This window comes from Salvelinus fontinalis, chromosome 42, assembly GCF_029448725.1.
Source record: "Salvelinus fontinalis isolate EN_2023a chromosome 42, ASM2944872v1, whole genome shotgun sequence".
NCBI lineage: Eukaryota > Metazoa > Chordata > Actinopteri > Salmoniformes > Salmonidae > Salvelinus > Salvelinus fontinalis.
This window is the reverse complement of record NC_074706.1, coordinates 8,395,320-8,417,317: the sequence shown is the minus strand read 5'-3', so window position 1 is coordinate 8,417,317 and position 21,998 is coordinate 8,395,320. Positions and strand designations below refer to the sequence as shown.

Below are 21,998 nucleotides of genomic sequence, written 5' to 3'. Positions count from 1 at the left end.
TTTGAAGTTCCGCCTATAAATGGCTTATAAACAAGACCGTTTTCTAACAGTTTAATTAAGTACATTCATATGTGTATAAACAGCTTTCATTGAGCACTCCTCAAAACCCCGGTGTCACTCTCTATTCTCTGTCCAGTCTGCTCTAGATTCACAGCGCAGATGTCTGCAAGTGACAGCCACTACAGGTTAGGACCTCTCCTCTCCTTCCCTCTCTCTCCCTGACACTGATGCAGTCAGACTGGGAACACAGAGAAGCCCTAATTCATTTTGGGATGTGAAGGCCAAACAGCACTGAATGACTGGAGGCAGGGTACTGGGAGTGAAGGTGGGTGGATGAGTTGATGAGTTGTCTGTCTGTGCATGTTCGTGTGTGTGTGTGTGTGTGTGTGTGTGTGTGTGTGTGTGTGTGTGTGTGTGTGTGTGTGTGTGTGTGTGTGTGTGTGTGTGTGTGTGTGTGTGTGTGTGTGTGTGTGAATGTGCGTGAGTCTTTCTCTCAGACAGCGGGAGCAAGAGAGGCAGGCCGAAACTGGGCCATTTTGGGGTGAGAAGTGCCTTGTCACGGTCTTGTCCTGTCTCTATGACAACGAGATGCAGTCACAGCCACCGGGCCGATTAATAGAGCCTCCCGTCTCCTATCCACAGACTGGCCACTGACCTCTGCTCTGAATGGCTCTAATGTCACATTAGGAGAAACTAGTCCTCCCTGTGTACTTGAGATGCACTTAAACCTTCATTTAAACTTTGACCCCAACTACATTGGGTCAGCCATTACCAGACTAAATCTACACCACATGTCAAACAATGGTCATAACAGACAGAAATGCTAAAACAACAGACACACAGTTCAGACAGAGGTTTCAACCACATGACAGGGAGAGAGGACATATAGACTCGGTAGAATGGGAAAACGAAATATATTAAACTTCTCTATAAGAGTCTGTCTGGCTATCAATCAGACTAACTAGAAAAAGCTGGAAGATCTGGGAATTTTCATTAGCACACATTGAGAATAGTGAAACGTTCTGTTGTCAGTAAAGAGAGTAAATGTTGGGATAGTAAATAGAGAGAACGTTGCAACAATGCTGTGCCTCACTATTACAAGATGTTGTGAGAACATTATACAGTAAAGAGAGGGAACGTTGTGCAGTAAAGAGAGGGAACGTTGTGCAGTAAAGAGAGGGAACGTTGTGCAGTAAAGAGAGGGAACGTTGTGCAGTAAAGAGAGGGAACGTTGTGCAGTAAAGAGAGGGAACGTTGTGCAGTAAAGAGAGGGAACGTTGAGGGAATGTTGTGCAGTAAAGAGAGGGAACGTTGTGCAGTAAAGAGAGGGAACGTTCTGCAGTAAAGAGAGGGAATGTTGTGCAGTAAAGAGAGGGAACGTTGTGCAGTAAAGAGAGGGAACGTTGTGCAGTAAAGAGAGGGAATGTTGTGCAGTAAAGAGAGGGAACGTTCTGCAGTAAAGAGAGGGAATGTTGTGCAGTAAAGAGAGGGAACGTTCTGCAGTAAAGAGAGGGAACGTTGTGCAGTAAAGAGAGGGAACGTTCTGCAGTAAAGAGAGGGAACGTTGTGCAGTAAAGAGAGGGAACGTTGTGCAGTAAAGAGAGGGAATGTTGTGCAGTAAAGAGAGGGAACGTTCTGCAGTAAAGAGAGGGAATGTTGTGCAGTAAAGAGAGGGAATGTTGTGCAGTAAAGAGAGGGAACGTTGTGCAGTAAAGAGAGGGAACGTTCTGCAGTAAAGAGAGGGAATGTTGTGCAGTAAAGAGAGGGAACGTTGTGCAGTAAAGAGAGGGAACGTTGTGCAGTAAAGAGAGGGAACGTTGAGGGAATGTTGTGCAGTAAAGAGAGGGAATGTTGTGCAGTAAAGAGAGGGAATGTTGTGCAGTAAAGAGAGGGAATGTTGTGCAGTAAAGAGAGGGAACGTTGTGCAGTAAAGAGAGGGAACGTTGTGCAGTAAAGAGAGGGAACGTTGTGCAGTAAAGAGAGGGAACGTTGTGCAGTAAAGAGAGGGAACGTTGAGGAAATGTTGTGCAGTAAAGAGAGGGAATGTTGTGCAGTAAAGAGAGGGAACGTTGTGCAGTAAAGAGAGGGAATGTTGTGCAGTAAAGAGAGGGAACGTTGTGCAGTAAAGAGAGGGAACGTTGTGCAGTAAAGAGAGGGAATGTTGTGCAGTAAAGAGAGGGAACGTTGTGCAGTAAAGAGAGGGAACGTTCTGCAGTAAAGAGAGGGAATGTTGTGCAGTAAAGAGAGGGAACGTTGTGCAGTAAAGAGAGGGAACGTTGTGCAGTAAAGAGAGGGAACGTTGTGCAGTAAAGAGAGGGAACGTTGAGGGAATGTTGTGCAGTAAAGAGAGGGAATGTTGTGCAGTAAAGAGAGGGAATGTTGTGCAGTAAAGAGAGGGAACGTTGTGCAGTAAAGAGAGGGAACGTTGTGCAGTAAAGAGAGGGAACGTTGAGGGAATGTTGTGCAGTAAAGAGAGGGAATGTTGTGCAGTAAAGAGAGGGAACGTTCTGCAGTAAAGAGAGGGAACGTTGTGCAGTAAAGAGAGGGAACGTTGTGCAGTAAAGAGAGGGAACGTTGTGCAGTAAAGAGAGGGAACGTTCTGCAGTAAAGAGAGGGAACGTTGTGCAGTAAAGAGAGGGAACGTTGAGGGAATGTTGTGCAGTAAAGAGAGGGAATGTTGTGCAGTAAAGAGAGGGAACGTTGTGCAGTAAAGAGAGGGAATGTTGTGCAGTAAAGAGAGGGAACGTTGTGCAGTAAAGAGAGGGAACGTTGTGCAGTAAAGAGAGGGAACGTTGTGCAGTAAAGAGAGGGAACGTTGTGCAGTAAAGAGAGGGAACGTTGTGCAGTAAAGAGAAGGAACGTTGTGCAGTAAAGAGAGGGAACGTTGAGGGAATGTTGTGCAGTAAAGAGAGGGAGCGTTGAGGGAATGTTGTGCATTAAAGAGAGGGAACGTTGAGGGAATGTTGTGCAGTAAAGAGAGGGAACGTTGAGGGAATGTTGTGCAGTAAAGAAGGAACATTGTGAGGATGTTGTGCACATTGTGGGAATGGTATAGAGCGCAGAGATAAAACGTTGTGAGAACATCGTAGGGACGTTGTGCCTTACCATTACAGGACATTTTGAGAAGATTATATACTAAAAAGAGAGAGGGTTGTGGGAATGTTGTGCAGCAAAGAGAGAAAAGGTTGTGAGAACATCGTAGGAACGTTGAGCCTTACCATTACAGGCGAGGCCGTGGTGGCTGTGAGCTGTGACCTGCGTTACAGGTAAGTACAGCGTGGCTGTGTACTCTTCCTCGTCCTCGTCCGACTCATGGACCGCCGGATGGGCGCTGGCGCTACTTAGCAACGAGCTCTGGTTGTCATGGAGATTGGGTGATGGTGGTTGCGAGTGTGAATGGTCAGTAACTGATGGGCTGGGTAGAGAGGATGGCATGGGAGAACCTAAAGAAAAGAATTAAACCATCCATAAACAAAAACAAACAAACAAACAAACACATTCAACACAAAATGAAACTATGGCAACAGAACATACGGATTTTGCTAGTAGAAATCATACTGACATAGAAAGTGATAATGGGACATTGTGACAGTTGGTTTGGCTGGGTGAATACTTGGTTTGTCAGTCAATAACCTTGGCATTATTGCGTCTGTATTCACTAGATTGTGTATGTTCCTCTGACATACATAACTTGGAGACTCTGGCCATGGTTATCACACATTCCCAACTGACCACAATCCCCCTCTTCCTAGACACCACACACATACAGAAATACACTGACACATTCATCCAAAGCCAACTGGTTTCCAAGAATGTGTTAAATGCATCTCGAGTTCACACACACGCACACGCACACACACACACACACACACCACACACACACACACACACACACACACACACACACACACACACACACACACACACACACACACACACACACACACAGTGCATCTTGGTTTGAAAGGTAATGATAGCATGTTCTTTTTCTCTGACTCTCCACACACAATGCCTTTATTACAGATACAGAGTAGCAATGGCTGCACAATGCAGAGACAACAAAACTGCAGAGACAACAACACTGCAGAGACAACAACATCGCAGAGACAACAACACTGCAGAGACAACAACACTGCAGAGAGAACAACACTGCAGAGACAACAACACTGCAGAGACAACAACACTGCAGAGACAACAACACTGCAGAGACAACAACACTGCAGAGACAACAACATCGCAGAGACAACAACACTGCAGAGACAACAACACTGCAGAGACAACAACATCGCAGAGACAACAACATCGCAGAGACAACAACACTGCAGAGACAACAACACTGCAGAGACAACAACACTGCAGAGACAACAACATCGCAGAGACAACAACACTGCAGAGACAACAACACTGCAGAGACAACAACACTGCAGAGACAACAACACTGCAGAGACAACAACACTGCAGAGACAACAACACTGCAGAGACAACAACACTGCAGAGACAACAACACTGCAGAGACAACAACACTGCAGAGACAACAACATCGCAGAGACAACAACACTGCAGAGACAACAACACTGCAGAGACAACAACACTGCAGAGACAACAACACCGCAGAGACAACAACACTGCAGAGACAACAACACCGCAGAGACAACAACACCGCAGAGACAACAACACCGCAGAGACAACAACACTGCAGAGACAACAACATCGCAGAGACAACAACACTGCAGAGACAACAAAACTGCAGAGACAACAACACTGCAGAGACAACAACACCGCAGAGACAACAACACTGCAGAGACAACAACATCGCAGAGACAACAACATCGCAGAGACAACAACACCGCAGAGACAACAACACCGCAGAGACAACAACACCGCAGAGACAACAACACCGCAGAGACAACAACACTGCAGAGACAACAACACTGCAGAGACAACAACACTGCAGAGACAACAACACTGCAGAGACAACAACACTGCAGAGACAACAACACTGCAACAACACTCCAGGTGTGCGCCCCAAATGGCATTCTATTGTCATTTATAGCGCACTACTTTAGATCAGGACCACGGTCACGTCTCTAAGGCTGTTATTAGCAGATTACACAGGAAAGAGCATCCCCCCCTCTTCTGTAACTCGGCCCTAAAGCCCAATTTCCTGCAGCGACTGTTGTGGGGAGACCGTCTGAAATGGGGAGGACAATTTCCGATTTTCTGGGAGGAGGGAGAGGCAGGCGTCTGAAGAAATAACTGAGTCGCCAGAAAGACGGAGACGGGATTCTTTAATCAAAACGCTGACAACCTACTGAGCTTTATCTTATGGCTGCTCCAGTCAACTAGCCCAGAATGATGAAGACATACTACATTATACAACCGTCTCATATGGAAACGTATTACCATGTTTCACATCTACGCTACCGGGCCGCTTGCCGGTGGGCTTTTTCAACTTACAAGATTGAGAGACCGAGATAGTCGCCTCGTACGTACAGTAGGACTTTCACCGCGGTCTACTTGATGGCAGCGCCAGGCCACATCCACGTCAGCTGTATTCTCATAGAGTCATCAAGACATAACAGGCTATATACCCTTCAGGCAGGATAACAGGCGATGATGAGGAAGTGTCTGCGTGTGTGTGTGTGTGTGTGTGTGTGTGTGTGTGTGTGTGTGTGTGTGTGTGTGTGTGTGTGTGTGTGTGTGTGTGTGTGTGTGTGTGTGTGTGTGTGTGTGTGTGTGTGTGTGTGTGTGTGTGTGTGTGTGTGTGTGTGTGTGTGTGTGTAGGCTGTGTGGCAGTAAATACATAACAGCTCACTTAGTTGTGACAGATGGTTCCATGAAGGCTTTAGTGGTCCCCATTCACTGAACCCAGAGCAATACATGTCTCATATCTTTCTGTCTTTTTACAGCAACTACACCCTCCATCCATCTATCTTACAGCCGCTAGATAAACACTAACATATAAACAGAGTGCATCTATGGCAGAAAGTCAGAAAAGATCAAATAGGTTAAACATTCATTCTTTAACAGAGTGAGTGTGTGAGTGGCCTGTCAGCGTGCTCTGCTCAAGTCCCCTCCGCACGCACGCACGCACGCACGCACGCACGCACGCACGCACGCACACACACACACACACACACACACACACCAACGATGCCCTACTTTGACTCTAGAGAGTTCTCACTGTGTAGTCCATACTGTGTTAAGTGTCCCTGAAGTCATGTAATTATTTTCTCTTTCTCCTGTTCCCATCATGCCCTCCTCTCTCCACACAAATCTCCGACAGTCAGAGGGGAAAAGGACAGGATGGGGGGAAAAACAAGCATACTCCTTTTAATTCATCTGACGTTTCTTTCTGTCTTTATTGGTGAGGTGCAACCTGGGATGTTAGACTGGGTTTCTGTATAAGCACTTTGTGACAACTGCTAATGTTAAAAGGGCTTTCTAAATGAACGTGATTGATTGACGGAGGGCTACTGTGTTACATACAGCTGATGGGAGAAACACGATTAGAAGCAGAGAAGTCGTGTGGGACTCTAGCCCAGTTCTATCTCTGTTCTATACTGCTCAGCCCTGTATCAGTTCTATCTCTGTTCTATACTGCTCAGCCCTGTATCAGTTCTATCTCTGTTCTATACTGCTCAGCCCTGTATCAGTTATATCTCTGTTCTATACTGCTCAGCCCTGTATCAGTTATATCTCTGTTCTATACTGCTCAGCCCTGTATTAGTTCTATCTCTGTTCTATACTGCTCAGCCCTGTATCAGATATATCTCTGTTCTATACTGCTCAGCCCTGTATCAGTTCTATCTCTGTTCTATACTGCTCAGCCCTGTATCAGTTTTATCTCTGTTCTATTCTGCTCAGCCCTGTATCAGTTCTATCTCTGTTCCATACTACTCAGCCCTGTATCAGTTCTATCTCTGTTCTATACTGCTCAGCCCTGTATCAGTTCTATCTCTGTTCTATACTGCTCAGCCCTGTATCAGTTCTATCTCTGTTCTATACTGCTCAGCCCTGTATCATTTCTATCTCTGTTCTATACTGCTCAGCCCTGTATCAGTTCTATCTCTGTTCTATACTGCTCAGCCCTGTATCAGTTCTCTCTCTGTTCTATACTGCTCAGCCCTGTATCAGTTCTCTCTCTGTTCTATACTGCTCAGCCCTGTATCAGTTCTATCTCTGTTCTATACTGCTCAGCCCTGTATCAGTTCTATATCTGTTCCATACTACTCAGCCCTGTATCAGTTCTATCTTTGTTCTATACTGCTCAGCCCTGTATCAGTTCTATCTCTGTTCTATACTGCTCAGCCGTGTATCAGTTCTATCTCTGTTCTATACTGATCAGCCCTGTATCAGTTCTATCTCTGTTCTATACTGCTCAGTCCTGTATCAGTTCTATCTCTGTTCTATACTGCTCAGCCCTGTATCAGTTCTATCTCTGTTCTATACTGCTCAGCCCTGTATCAGTTCTATCTCTGTTCTATACTGCTCAGCCCTGTATCATTTCTATCTCTGTTCTATACTGCTCAGCCCTGTATCAGTTCTATCTCTGTTCTATACTGCTCAGCCCTGTAACAGTTCTATCTCTGTTCTATACTGCTCAGCCCTGTATCAGTTCTATCTCTGTTCTATACTGCTCAGCCCTGTATCAGTTCTATCTCTGTTCTATACTGCTCAGCCCTGTATCAGTTCTATCTCTGTTCTATACTACTCAGCCCTGTATCAGTTCTATCTCTGTTCTATACTGCTCAGCCCTGTATCAGTTCTATCTCTGTTCCATACTGCTCAGCCCTGTATCAGTTATATCTCTGTTCCATACTGCTCAGCCCTGTATCAGTTCTATCTCTGTTCTATATTGCTCAGCCCTGTATCAGTTATATCTCTGTTCTATACTGATCAGCCCTGTATCAGTTCTATCTCTGTTCTATACTGCTCAGCCCTGTATCAGTTCTATCTCTGTTCTATACTGCTCAGCCCTGTATCAGTTCTATCTCTGTTCTATACTGCTCAGCCCTGTATCAGTTCTATCTCTGTTCTATACTGCTCAGCCCTGTATCAGTTATATCTCTGTTCTATACTGCTCAGCCCTGTATCAGTTCTATCTCTGTTCTATACTGCTCAGCCCTGTATCAGTTCTATCTCTGTTCTATACTGATCAGCCCTGTATCAGTTCTATCTCTGTTCTATACTGATCAGCCCTGTATCAGTTCTATCTCTGTTCTATACTGATCAGCCATGTATCAGTTATATCTCTGTTCTATACTGATCAGCCATGTATCAGTTATATCTCTGTTCTATACTGCTCAGCCCTGTATCAGTTCTATCTCTGTTCTATACTGCTCAGCCCTGTATCAATCCTATCTCTGTTCTATACTGCTCAGCCCTGTATCAGTTCTATCTCTGTTCCATACTGATCAGCCCTGTATCAGTTATATCTCTGTTCTATACTGCTCAGCCCTGTATCAGTTCTATCTCTGTTCTATACTGCTCAGCCCTGTATCAGTTCTATCTCTGTTCTATACTGCTCAGCCCTGTATCAGTTCTATCTCTGTTCTATACTGCTCAGCCCTGTATCAGTTCTATCTCTGTTCTATACTGCTCAGCCCTGTATCAATCCTATCTCTGTTCTATACTGCTCAGCCCTGTATCAGTTCTATCTCTGTTCCATACTGATCAGCCCTGTATCAGTTATATCTCTGTTCTATACTCCTCAGCCCTGTATCAGCTAAATCTCTGTTCTATACGGCTCAGCCCTGTATCAGCCTTTTAACAAATTAGGGAGATATTAACCTGCCCCTGCACCACTGGGACCTGGATACGTGTGTGTGTGTGAGAGAGAGAGAGAGAGAGGGTGTGTGTGTGAGGGGTTGGCATGTGAGTGTGTGTGACACTTTTTTTTTTTTTACAAAAGTAGGCATTAAAACTGTAGCTGGTACCTTGCCTTAGGTGATATGTCCCCTCTTCTCCCATATTACACTCAAAGCACCAAACACTTTAATAATGAGGATAGTCGATTGTGAGAGGAATCTGAGCGTGTGAGTGTGTGTGTGTATCGCCTGTGGTCAATGTCTCTCTTGATGCTCTTGAACAATCACTCTTAATTAAGAGGAAAGTAAAGACAAGGCCATAGAGAGAGGGAGAGGGAGGGAGCGATAGAGAGCGAGAGAGAGAGAGAGAGCGAGAGAGAGCGAGAGAGTCAGAGAGAGAGTCAGAGAGATAGACAGAGAGAGAGTCAGAGAGAGAGAAAGAGAGAGAGAAAGCGAGAGAGAGAGAGAGAGAGCGAGAGAGAGAGAGAGAGAGAGAGAGAGAGAGAGAGAGAGAGAGAGAGATGGGGAATAGATAGACAGCATATAGACGGAGGATGGATAAGATTGACAAACAGACATCCAGCAGAAAGACTGACAGAGATGTTAAAGGTTGTAATAGACTGACAGAGATGTTAAAGGTTGTAATAGAATTGACAGAGATGTTAAAGGTTGTAATAGACTGACAGAGATGTTAAAGGTTGTAATAGACTGACAGAGATGTATATTGCATAACAAGAGTCAATCTCTGTCCCTGCAGTGTATGTGTGTGCTCTGTGTGTATTGTCTGTCTACAGGCTTCAGTGGAGTGTTTCTTCCTGACAGTCTTGCCTGGCTCTATGCGGGCATGCTGGGAAGGTTCACAGGTGCATGATGGGTATGATCCGCACCCTGTGGCTCCTCATGGCCTCTCTCTCGGCTGAGATAGACGCCCTGTGTGTGTCTGTGTGTCTGCCAGCATGGGTCAATGAAGAAAAGTGGAGGCAATTAGTAAGTGTGGAGGGACCCAAGGAGAAGGCTGTGTGTGTGTGTGTGTGTGTGTGTGTGTGTGTGTGTGTGTGTGTGTGTGTGTGTGTGTGTGTGTGTGTGTGTGTGTCTGTGTGTGTGTGTCTGTGTGAAAGAGAGAAACAGAAGTAAAGGGGGAGCTTACACCTAGAGGCTAAACCAGTCTGTTTGGTGACGTCCCTGCTGCTAAAGGAAAGCTTTTATTTTTAAAACTCCCTTCCTCCTCCTCTCAGCTTGGCTCTGTGGTTAGTTCTGTCGCTCCCTCCATCCCCTGCACCATCACCATCGCCATCACCATCACCATAGCACTGCCTGCTAGCTAATGAACACACGGGTGGCTGCTAGATGTGACTGTGTGTGTGTGTGTGTGTGTGTGTGTGTGTGTGTGTGTGTGTGTGTGTGTGTGTGTGTGTGTGTGTGTGTGTGTGTGTGTGTTGTATCACTTTAGTGCAGTGAGAGACAAATCAGTGAGAGTGGTGTTTAGGGAGTAGACCATGATCTATGGCTCTCACACCAACTGTTGCTCTGTGGCCCTCATACCTACCACTGCTCTGTGGCCCTCATACCTACCACTGCTCTGTGGCCCTCATACCTACCACTGCTCTGTGGCCCTCATACCAACAGCTGCTCTGTGGCCCTCATACCAACAGCTGCTCTGTGGCCCTCATACCAACAGCTGCTCTGTGGCCCTCATACCAACAGCTGCTCTGTGGCCCTCATACCAACAGCTGCTCTGTGGCCCTCATACCAACAGCTGCTCTGTGGCCCTCATACCAACCGCTGCTATGTGGCCATCAAACCAACCGCTGCTCTGTGGCCCTCAAACCAACCGCTGCTCTGTGGCCCTCATACCAACCGCTGCTCTGTGGCCCTCATACCAACCGCTGCTCTGTGGCCCTCATACCAACCGCTGCTCTGTGGCCCTCATACCAACCGCTGCTCTGTGGCCCTCATACCAACCGCTGCTCTGTGGCCTTCTGCCTAGTTAAACAAAGGTTAACTAAATAAATGAGTAGAGGAGGAAAAAAAGACATGCAAATGTCACACAGAATACATTATACTCTCTGTTCCTCTCTCTCTTCCTCTCTCTCTCATGTCTCTAGCCTTCTTGAAACACACACACACACACACACACACACACACACACACACACACACACACACACACACACACACACACACACACACACACACACACACACACACACACACCCACCCCTTGGAGGAATACTCTTTCCACAGTAGATTCTCTCTAAAGCAGTACCAAGGGGTGTTCCATCTGCTGAACTCTACTGACAAAATAAGGTAGTACCCTTCCCAGCAAACTACCCAGAACATTCCCAGGACATGAAGCTCCTGGCTAACCCTATATTTGGCCTACTCCCTGGCAAGCTGCACAATCTGAAGAGGCGTGTGTGTGTGTGTGTGTGTGTGTGTGTGTGTGTGTGTGTGTGTGTGTGTGTGTGTGTGTGTGTGTGTGTGTGTGTGTGTGTGTGTGTGAATGAGGGGTTTTGTCTGTGTACGTGTGTGTGAGTGTGTGTGTGTGTGTGTGTGAATGAGGGGTTTTGTCTGTGTACGTGTGAGTGTGTGCGCTCACTGTTAATCTGTTCTGGTAGAACTGATAAACGTTAAGGGTGTTGAGGGTTTAAATATCCAAATCACTATTATAGTGAGGGAGTGGGAGAGAAGGGGAAGCATTTACGAGCTGGAGGAGCTGTACACCAGCTGTCTCTCCATCTCTCCCTCCATCTGTCTCACTGCTCAGACCGCTCTCTCTCTCTCCATCTCTCCCTCCATCTGTCTCACTGCTCAGACCGCTCTCTCTCCCTCCATCTGTCTCACTGCTCAGACCGCTCTCTCTCCCTCCATCTGTCTCACTGCTCAGACCGCTCTCTCCATCTCTCCCTCCATCTGTCTCACTGCTCAGACCGCTCTCTCCATCTCTCCCTCCATCTGTCTCACTGCTCAGACCGCTCTCTCCATCTCTCCCTCCATCTGTCTCACTGCTCAGACCGCTCTCTCCATCTCTCCCTCCATCTGTCTCACTGCTCAGACCGCTCTCTCCATCTCTCCCTCCATCTGTCTCACTGCTCAGACCGCTCTCTCTCTCTCCATCTCTCCCTCCATGTGTCTCACTGCTCAGACCGCTCTCTCTCTCTCCATCTCTCCCTCCATCTGTCTCACTGCTCAGACTGCTCTCTCCATCTCTCCCTCCATCTGTCTCACTGCTCAGACCGCTCTCTCTCTCTCCATCTCTCCCTCCATGTGTCTCACTGCTCAGACCACTCTCTCTCTCTCTACATCTCTCTCTCACACAACTAACTAGCCTGAAGGACACACTACTGCACCTACCACCTTTCACTCAACAAGCAAGCACCCACAGTCCCCCCCCAACACCACCACACACACACACACTCATGAGCATATATATACGCACGAACACACACACACACACACACACACACACACACACACACACACACACACACACACACACACACACACACACACACACACACACACACACACACACACACACACAAACAACCGTACTGCCAACTACAGTCTCCTCCTTTTACAACCAGAGGAGAGGAGAGAAGAGAGGAGAGGAGAGATGGAGAGGGGAGAGGGGAGGAGAGAGGAGAGGGGAGACGGGAGAGGCAGATAGGATGGCAAACCAACTCCGCAATTGTTCTACAAACAAGCACTAGAGGAGATAAGGAAGAAGAAAGAGGATGGGAGGAGAGGCAGTTGTGGCAAAGAGAAATGGCAGCCACCTTTGTTCTAATGATAACTATGAAAGAGTATGATTCTGTTTGCTCTTGGAGAATCTGCTTACCGCTTTATCTGCCCTTCACATACGACAGAGAAGGACACAGAAAGAGTGAGGAAAATATAGATAGAGAAAGAGAGCGAGGGAACAAGATAGAAGAGAGAGACGGTGACCCAAAGGGTTGGGGAGAGAGGTCAGGCTCTTCAGTAATAGTTATTTATTTCTATTTAGTGGGCGGTGAGATAGCGAGTGTTATCTCATGACGGTGTGTATGTTACCTTCAATAGGGGTTCTGTAGAGTTCACTCGTGGTCCTAATTAGCATGTGTGTGTGATGGGACCCGGCTAGCAAAGGGCCATGTCGCGCCTTGCTAGATGCACAGCACTGTCCCCCCATCCAGCAGGGGGACAAAGACACGCACACACACACACACACACACACACACACACACACACACACACACACACACACACACACACACACACACACACACACACACACACACACACACACACACACACACACACTTCGATGGGACAGAGAGACGACAAGCAGCTATACACAGACTCCTCCCAACACACAGCCAGACTGACAGGGAATAGAGGAGTGAAGAGAGAGAGAGAGAAAAGAGAGATGGGGAGGAGAGTGGACCAGGATTAGGGCAACAGGGCATAAGCTGTTTATTTCGAGGTCATTTCTGGAGCAAGGGCTTATTAAACCCAGAAGTTAAAAACATATGACAGTCTAACTCTACTGTAGTCATGTACACCAGAAGATGCCACATTACTGATAGTGCAGCGGTGGCCATGCTGGTCACTCTCTGACAAAACAATATGATAAAGTGGGGCTCAAGGGGTGATATGAGGACATTGGGACCCGACCCTGTTCAGGGTTACATTCTCTCCAGTGTGTCCTCATCAACCAACAGGAAGTGTGTGTCGTCCTGCTAAACCAGGCATGGATGACATATGAGTTTGGGATCTGCGGGTTGGGGGGTAGCTAGCCGTGTGGACGTGTGTGTGTGTTGCGTGCGTGTCCGGGTGTGTGTTCCGTGTTTGCGCGTATGCTAGCCAGATGTTAAGGTATTAGAAAGGCCATTCATTTGACTTAGAGTTGATAGTAGGCTATGATGAGTCTGTTAGCATTATGGCTAGCTGTAGAGACAGTTTTGGCTAGACCTGCAATCAGTCAAAAGACTGTACACGACTGTGGTGAAGCTACACTAAATATAGCTGTGAAAACCTCACTTATATGGAAGCTGTAGCGCACTGTTTGTGGCGCTTGAGTCGAGCTGTCCATCTGTAGCTGTCTTCTCCTCTACTGCCGCTGGACATGGGCCTACACATTTATAGATACAGAATCTGCTTGTAGGGTCCAAGTGCACACACTGATAATGATACATATCAAAGTACACTACATAAACACACACACACACACACACACACACACACACACACACACACACACACACACACACACACACACACACACACACACACACACACACACACACACACACACACACACACACACACACACACACACACACACACACACACACGAGCCTCAGAGTGTGTTAATATCTTTTACAGTTGGGACTACGCCTGCATTAACCCTTCCACTTCCTCCTTGTCTTTCCATCTCCCTCACTCGTCTTTTCTCCCTCCCTCACTCGTCTTTTCTCCCTCCCTCACTCGTCTTTTCTCCCTCCCTCACTCGTCTTTTCTCCCTCCCTCACTCGTCTTTTCTCCCTCCCTCACTCGTCTTTTCTCCCTCCCTCACTCGTCTTTTCTCCCTCCCTCACTCGTCTTTTCTCCCTCCCTCACTCGTCTTTTCTCCCTCCCTCACTCGTCTTTTCTCCCTCCCTCACTCGTCTTTTCTCTCTCCCTCACTCGTCTTTTCTCCCTCCCTCACTCGTCTTTTCTCCCTCCCTCACTCGTCTTTTCTCCCTCCCTCACTCGTCTTTTCTCCCTCCCTCACTCGTCTTTTCTCCCTCCCTCACTCGTCTTTTCTCTCTCCCTCACTCGTCTTTTCTCTCTCCCTCACTCGTCTTTTCTCTCTCCCTCCCTCGTCTTTCCTCTGCCGTGGGGAGAGGAGAGATGAGATGTGTGGGTGGCCATTCAAGGGAGAGCGTCGAGCGAGGGAAAGAAAAAAAAGACAGTGGATAAGGAAGAGAGAAAAAGTGCATCAAATCAGCTTCCGCCGTCACCTGCGTTAACCCGGGCGTGAGCCAATCGGCTCGATCAATAGAAGGACGTCTCCGGGAGTAAGGGTGAAATTAGCCAATCATCATCTGCTAATGTTACATCTCTCTGAGTTGCTGAACAACTGATAACATCAACATTGATTGTGCCGTAACCTTTTGCCCAGTGAAACACAGGCCTGGGGTGGTGTGGAGAATCAGGCCTTCTAGGGTAACAACCCACGGGTATGTGTCACCTAATGGACGCAGGTTGACCTTTATTGTCATGACTCTTGTCCTTGAGGCAGAACTGAGCTATTTCCCCCTAGGCCAGCTGCAGAGTCAAGTTTTTGGTCTTAGTTTAAGGTTAGGCATTAGGGTTAGTAGTGTGGTTAGGGTTAGGCATTAGGGTTAGCAGTGTGGTTAGGGTTAGGCATTAGGGTTATCAGTGTGGTATAGGGTTAGGCATTAGGATTAGCAGTGTGGTTAGGGTTAGGCATTAGGGTTAGAAGTGTGGTTAGGGTTAGGCATTAGGGTTAGTAGTGTGGTTAGGCATTAGGGTTAGCAGTGTGGTTAGGGTTAGGCATTAAGGTTATCAGTGTGGTTAGGGTTAGGCATTAGGGTTAGCACTGTGGTTAGGGTTAGGCATTAAGGTTAGCAGTGTGGTTAGGGTTAGGCATTAGGGTTAGTAGTGTGGTTAGGGTTAGGCATTAGGGTTAGCAGTGTGGTTAGGGTTAGGCATTAGGGTTAGTAGTGTGGTTAGGCATGAGGGTTAGCAGTGTGGTTAGGGTTAGGCATTAGGGTTAGTAGTGTGGTTAGGGTTAGGCATTAGGGTTAGTAGTGTGGTTAGGGTTAGGCATTAGGGTTAGTAGTGTGGTTAGGCATTAGGGTTAGCAGTGTGGTTAGGGTTAGGCATTAGGGTTAGCAGTGTGGTTAGGGTTAGGCATTAGGGTTAGCAGTGTGGTTAGGGTTAGGCATTAGGGTTAGCAGTGTGGTTAGGGTTAGGCATTAAGGTTAGCAGTGTGGTTAGGGTTAGGCATTAAGGTTAGCAGTGTGGTTAGGGTTAAAATCAGATTTTATGTGCCAGCTAGTGACCACTCTGCAGAGCTGCCTCCAGAATAACATTCATGATGAAAAATAGGGGGGTGGCAGATCTTTAAATCAACCCACCAACCCCTCTCACACACACACACACACACACACACACACACACACACACACACACACACACACACACACGAATAATGGTGTATGTCTGTGATGCGAGGGTCAAAATGAAGACAGATGGTGTAACTTGGGTTCAGAGATGACTTCACCATGTAGAGGATAATATTATAGAGAGGAAGGAACATATCTATAATACCACCATTATAATACCACCATTATGATGTGTGTGTGTGTGTGTGTCTGCCGTTATGATCAGACCGGTGCGTTGCAGAGCTCCTCCGAGCACGCAATTCAATTTCCAATGATTGATGATTGAAGCAGGATCCTAATGGTCTCTGGTCTCATCCCTCAGTCTGCCACTACGGCTCAGATCTCCTGCAACTCTATAAACCCTTACAAACATCCACCGCCGGCTGCATTCCTTTTCACCAAATCAGACCATCCTTTCTAGGTTCCAGCATCGTGACAGGCCCAGTTGTTGGTGGCAGGTTGTAAAGAGTAAAGACACATGAGATCACTGCCAGTGATTGTGATTGTGGAGAAGCCGAGACAGCAGAACTGTAGCGACTGATTGGGTTCTTATGAAGCGTTTAACCTTTAACCTGCCTCCACGCACGCGCACGGACGAACGCACGCGCACACACAGCGAAAAACAAACAGTGTAATCAACCACTTCCCACCGCAAATAACATGGGCAATTAGTCTATCATTGGTGGTTGTTACACACACACAGGCACAGAGAGGGTCTACGTAGACGCACACACACACACCCGCATGCACACACACACACGTAATGAGCCCAGCAGTAAGGGCCAGGTTGTTGCTACAATGCTGTGGTAAAGTGAACGTGTCCTTCAGGGGGATAGAGCTGTAGTGTTTACCCAGCCAAAGACTACAGCTCAGAGAGACGGGGTCATTAACATGGTGTAGTGACTGGCCAGCACAGCACAGGACCTGTGAAAACACACTCAGAACACACATTCTTACACATATGCAGACCAGACACCCCTACCCAAATAGACTGTCACTGATTCTAAAAAGCAGAACTGTTCGCTTTTTCCAAACGCACACACTGACATTCTCCTTCGATCTAACATACATATACACGTCCCCACAAACACAATTCTGTCCTTTTCTCTCTCTCTCTCTTCACACACTTGTTGTTGTTTTTTTTCTCTCTCTCTCTCTCTCTCTCTCTCTCCTCTCTCCTACCTCCATCCCTCCATCCCTTGCTCTTTGTGTGAGGATTACCCAGGTTAAGGAACATGGACAATATGATCCTACAGGATATCTTTGATATGCAGATATATGAAATACAGGAGAAGAATAAAAGAAATGGAGAAACGGTGTAAGTGAAAAGCCATTCACAACTGAACAGGAATAATGCCAAGGACTCAGGAATAATTATGTTTTTGGGAGGGAATATTTGGGGTGGAAAGCTGAGAAATTATATGGGGCGATACAAACTGGGAATGGGGCCCAGGGATGAACAGAAATGCTAATGCTAGTTCAGGCACAGTGTTCGAACCCAGCATGACGCCTCAGTTGCATTGGACTTAAGCCTGGGCCAAGCCGAGGAGAGGAAACTATCCCACCATCTCGGTCCCAGTGGACGACTCTGTCCATACAAATAGACCATCTGTCCAGAGACACACAGCTAAATACAAGTGGGCTTTGGGTACGAGGCATTGAGAAAAATAGATACTGATAGACTCCTAGAGTTATATATGAGAGAGAGAAAGAAAGAGAGAAAGAAAGAAAGAGGAGAGAGAGAGAAAGAGGAGCGAGAGAGAGAAAGAAAGAGGAGAGAGAGAGAAAGAGGAGCGAGAGAGAGAAAAAGGAGAGAGAGGGAGAGAAAGAGGAGAGAGAGAAAGAGGAGCGAGAGAGAGAAAAAGGAGAGAGGGAGAGAAAGAGGAGAGAGAGAAAGAGGAGCGAGAGAGAGAGAAAAAGGAGAGAGAAAGAGAAACAAAGAGGAGAGAGAGAGAAAGAGGAGCGAGAGAGAGAGAGAAAGAGGAGAGAGAGAGAAAATGGAGCGAGAGAGAGATAGAGGAGAGAAAGAGAAACAAAGAGGAGAGAGAGAAAGAGGAGTGAGAGAGAGAAAAAGGAGAGAGAGAGTAGGAGAAAGAGGAGAGAGAGAGAGAGAGAGAGAGAAAGAGGAGAGAGAGAGAGAGAGGAGCGAGAGAGAAAGAAAGAGGAGAGAGAGAGAGAGCGAGAGAAAGGAACAAGTCCAGATAATGATGTATGGTGTGGCCAAGAACAAAAGCCCTTGGCTCGTGAAGCTGCTCAGATGTGGGCAAGAGTTCCTCTGTGAAACCTAGCCCCTGCTCTCTCTCTCGCACACACACACACACACACACACACACACACACACAAGGGGCTTTCCTCAATAAGCTGCCATGCTGTTACCTGTACCAATTCGACTGGCACTAGCCGAGCTGCTTTTGTGTGTTTGTGTGTGTGTGTCATTGGGCAGGGGAACAGATAAATAAGAAGTGTGTCTGGTCTTAAATGACCTCTCTTGTTCTCTCTAGGGCCCTATAGACTCTCTAGTCAACTAATCCTGTAGACACGGACATAATGCTCCTCATACACTACTACTGGCCAATCAACAGCTTTAGCAGATGTTGAATAGACCCTCCCGCCAGTTAGTAGACAGGTCTTACAGGTATGGTAAAGCCCATATCTAGCACAGTTTCCAAGGTAAACGGGACTTAGTGTCAGTGTAAAAGTCTTAGAGATGACCCCTCAATCACTCACTCACTCATCATAGAGAGAAGAGTGGGACGAGGACAGCAAGAGAGAGAGAGAGAGAGAGAGAGAGAGAGAGAGAGAGAGAGAGAGAGAGAGAGAGAGAGAGAGAGAGAGAGAGAGAGAGAGAGGAGAGAGAGAGAGAGAGAGAGAGAGAGAGAGGAGAGAGAGAGAGAGAGAGAGAGAGAGAGAGAGAGAGAGAGAGAGAGAGAGAGAGAGAGAGAGAGAGAGAGAGAGAGAGAGAGAGAGAGAGAGAGAGAGAGAGAGAGAGAGAGAGAGAGAGAGAGAGAGAGAGAGAGAGAGGAGAGAGAGAGAGACAAAGTCTATTGGAATACCTTCCACCCCTCACATCCTGTGGCACTGATGAGGATGCAGAGGGGTGAGGCGGACAGAGAGAACGAGAGAGAGAGAGAGAACAAAGGACAGCTAGCGTGCGCTTCTCAGGAGGGCGTTTAACAACACTATTACACGTGCTGTTAGTCAGCGCCTCATTCTAACGCCACTTGTTTCTGGAGCCGCAACACAGACAAACGACGTGTCCAGTTAGCCTGAGACTGTCATTTAATGTTCTTCAAAACAGCCAGACTGGTGTGTGTGTGTGTGTGTGTGTGTGTGTGTAAAAGGGAGAATTTCACACGTCGTGAAAACGTCGGAAAGAGAGAACAAGAAAAGAAAGCTTGGCTAGCAAAACACAACTCCCAGAGTAACTGTTAAAATAAGTTACAAAGTGGAGAGAGAGAGAAATAGAGAGTGAAAATGATGTCAGAATATTTTCTCTGTCTCTCTCTCTCAACCCAAATCAATCCTTAAAGGGCAACATTTCCATGCTGTGCTGTTTCCACCCTGTTACTAGTCTCTTTCTTTACGGGGCCTAAACTCTAAAGCATTCACAGACATACTTAGCGGGTGAATATAGTTAGCTTGTGGTCGCAATACTGCGGCGCTGCATTTTAACAGGTCATTATGAGGATGGAGCGCTATTCTCGAGTGGGGTCGCGTGGGAGTGTGTGTGTGTGTGTGTGTGTGAGACAAAAGGAAGGATTTTCCATCCCCTCAAAGGCGTCTCGCTCCTACTCCTACTTTTACGACCTCATGACATCACCCAGACCCTTCCTGAAGCCAAGACCAGCCACTGCTTGAGTGAGAGAGGCACACTCGTGGGTACACTAAAAAACACAATCCCATATGCATATTCCATTCACAATCACTTCATTTAGAGTGTGTGTGTGTGTGTGACAGAGTATGTGTGCATGTGTGTGTGACACTGAGTGTGTGTGTTTTCCCACCAGTCTCTCTAGGCAACGGCGCATTAGACTGACACAAAGCATCAGGGTAAATTAGCTGTGGCTCTGTCTATAACAACTAGCTGTGTGCGTGTGTGTGGGTGTGTAGCTGTGTGTTTTGTCTTTGTGTCCCTAATGGGGCATGCTGGAAGATATTAGTGTGTTGGTTAGGCCCCTAATCCTTCCCCACTGGCCCCAATCATGGAGCACCAGCCCAACCTAGTACCCTTGTGTGTGTGTGTGTGTGTGTGTGTGTGTGTGTGTGTGTGTGTGTGTGTGTGTGTGTGTGTGTGTGTGTGTGTGTGTGTGTGTGTGTGTGTGTGTGTGTGTGTGTGTGTGTGTGTGTGTGTGTGTGTGTGTGTGTGTGCGTGCGTGCGTGTATGTGTGTGTGTGACACCAGGCCTAGAACCTTCACTGCTGGATACACCAGACCTATAATTATCATTAACAGTGCATTAACGTAGTACGTACATGTGTGTGTTGCCATGGAGGAGCCAATCGAAACGAGGCTAGAGAACCCTGTCGTCGAGGGAGGCAGGGCGGAAAAAAAACTAGTGGATGACGACAATGTCTGCAGCCGGGGAATTCATCCGTCACGTACGAGGGCTCGATTTAGAGGAAAACTGTTCCCAGGACAGTAGCAGGTGAGCAATAAATTACCCTTTCTATCTCTCTCTCTCCCTCTTACCCTTCACCTCTGTCTCTTCTTCTCTACCCTCCCCTCCTCTCTCCCACCGATCTTTCTCTCTCTCCCTCTTCCCCTGCTGCACCTCTGTCTCTCCTTCTCTACCCCCCATCTTTCTCTCTCTCTCTCCCAGTCTCTTTTTCTCCTTCGCTCCCTTGTTCCACACCCAGTCCCCAGAATGAAATGTACATAGTAATAAGCCTGTCAATTAAGTATAGAATGCATAATGAATGGTTAGGGGGGAATACCGCAGAGAGAGAGAGAAAATGTAGGTGTGTGTGTGTGCGTGTGTGCCTAATCTACCTACCTGGCAGTAACAGTGCCTTAATTATGCTATCAGCCACGTAGAAGGGGAGACCCCTGGGAGAATGGTTTGATCCACGAGGTCGACACTTAAGGTTATTCAAGTGGACTGTTGCATTTATAGGGACCTGGGGGGTTTGCTACTGCACTTGATAAGGCCTAACAGGGAACACTTGGAGGTGGAGAACAAGGGAAAGACTGTAGATCCAAGACGGGGACACACGCGCTCAAACATGGACATAGACACAGGGACAGTCACAGGAAGACATCATGTTAAACGTGGGCAGGCTGGTAGACACAGAGTTATCCACGTTGCAACATGGCTGGCACAGCTTAGCCTGGACTTCCCCTTTCCTTTATTGTTGGTGTGTGTATGTTTTGATTGACGTCCGCTCTCCCTGGGCCACAGTGGTTGGACTAGGTGTGTGATAGTGTGTGTGTGTGTAAAGCCCATTGTCAACTGCACTCCGCCAAGCAGTCAGAGCTGGATCCAGCCACGCTAGCACAAACAATGCGACATGCCATGCTGTGTCGGCGCCAAACAAAGACACAAAATGAACCAGGTCTAGAAGAGACAGAGGACAGTGCTGTGCAGTGTAAGCTAAGCTAGCTGTACGCTGTGATGCTTGTAAGACAAGCTAGCTCTACCGTTCTGGTTGTGCTGTGTAGGCTAGCTGTACTGTGCTAAGCTAGCTGTGCTGTGTGAGATAGTTGTACTGTGCTAAGCTAGTTGTACTTCGCTGGTCTTAGCACACTGCTGTCCACTGTTGCGTTAAAGCCGCTCGTCTCTGTTCGGTCTAGTAGCCTTGGTAACAGCTTTAAGAGGATGGGAGTGTTTTGCTGTTGTCGTGGCGATGGATAGGGAAGTGTGGCCCAGATGTCCAAGTGGCTCTACTCCATGGAAGTTAGCCTGAGAGGATCACTGTTGGACTGTCAACAAAGACGCACTATAAACCGTAGAGAGAAACCCAACACAACTCTGCCATGTAGGCCTCAAAACCAGGATGTCTGTAGACCCAGTATCCCACCCAACACACTAGTGTCGT

The 21,998-nt window shown here is 47.3% G+C and overlaps 1 protein-coding gene across 4 annotated transcripts in view; it reads right to left on the bottom strand.

Moving 5' to 3' along the window:
* Window positions 1-2,806: 2,806 nt before the first annotated feature.
* Window positions 2,807-21,998, bottom strand: part of LOC129841128 (teneurin-3-like) — a 570,942-nt gene continuing 551,750 nt past the window's right edge. For all 4 annotated transcript variants that reach the window (XM_055909241.1, XM_055909243.1, XM_055909240.1 and 1 more), the window contains one exon: window positions 2,807-3,443. In XM_055909241.1, coding sequence (XP_055765216.1) covers window positions 3,136-3,443 — 308 coding nt within the window. In that variant the 3' untranslated portion in view covers window positions 2,807-3,135. The remainder of the gene's footprint in view (window positions 3,444-21,998) is intronic.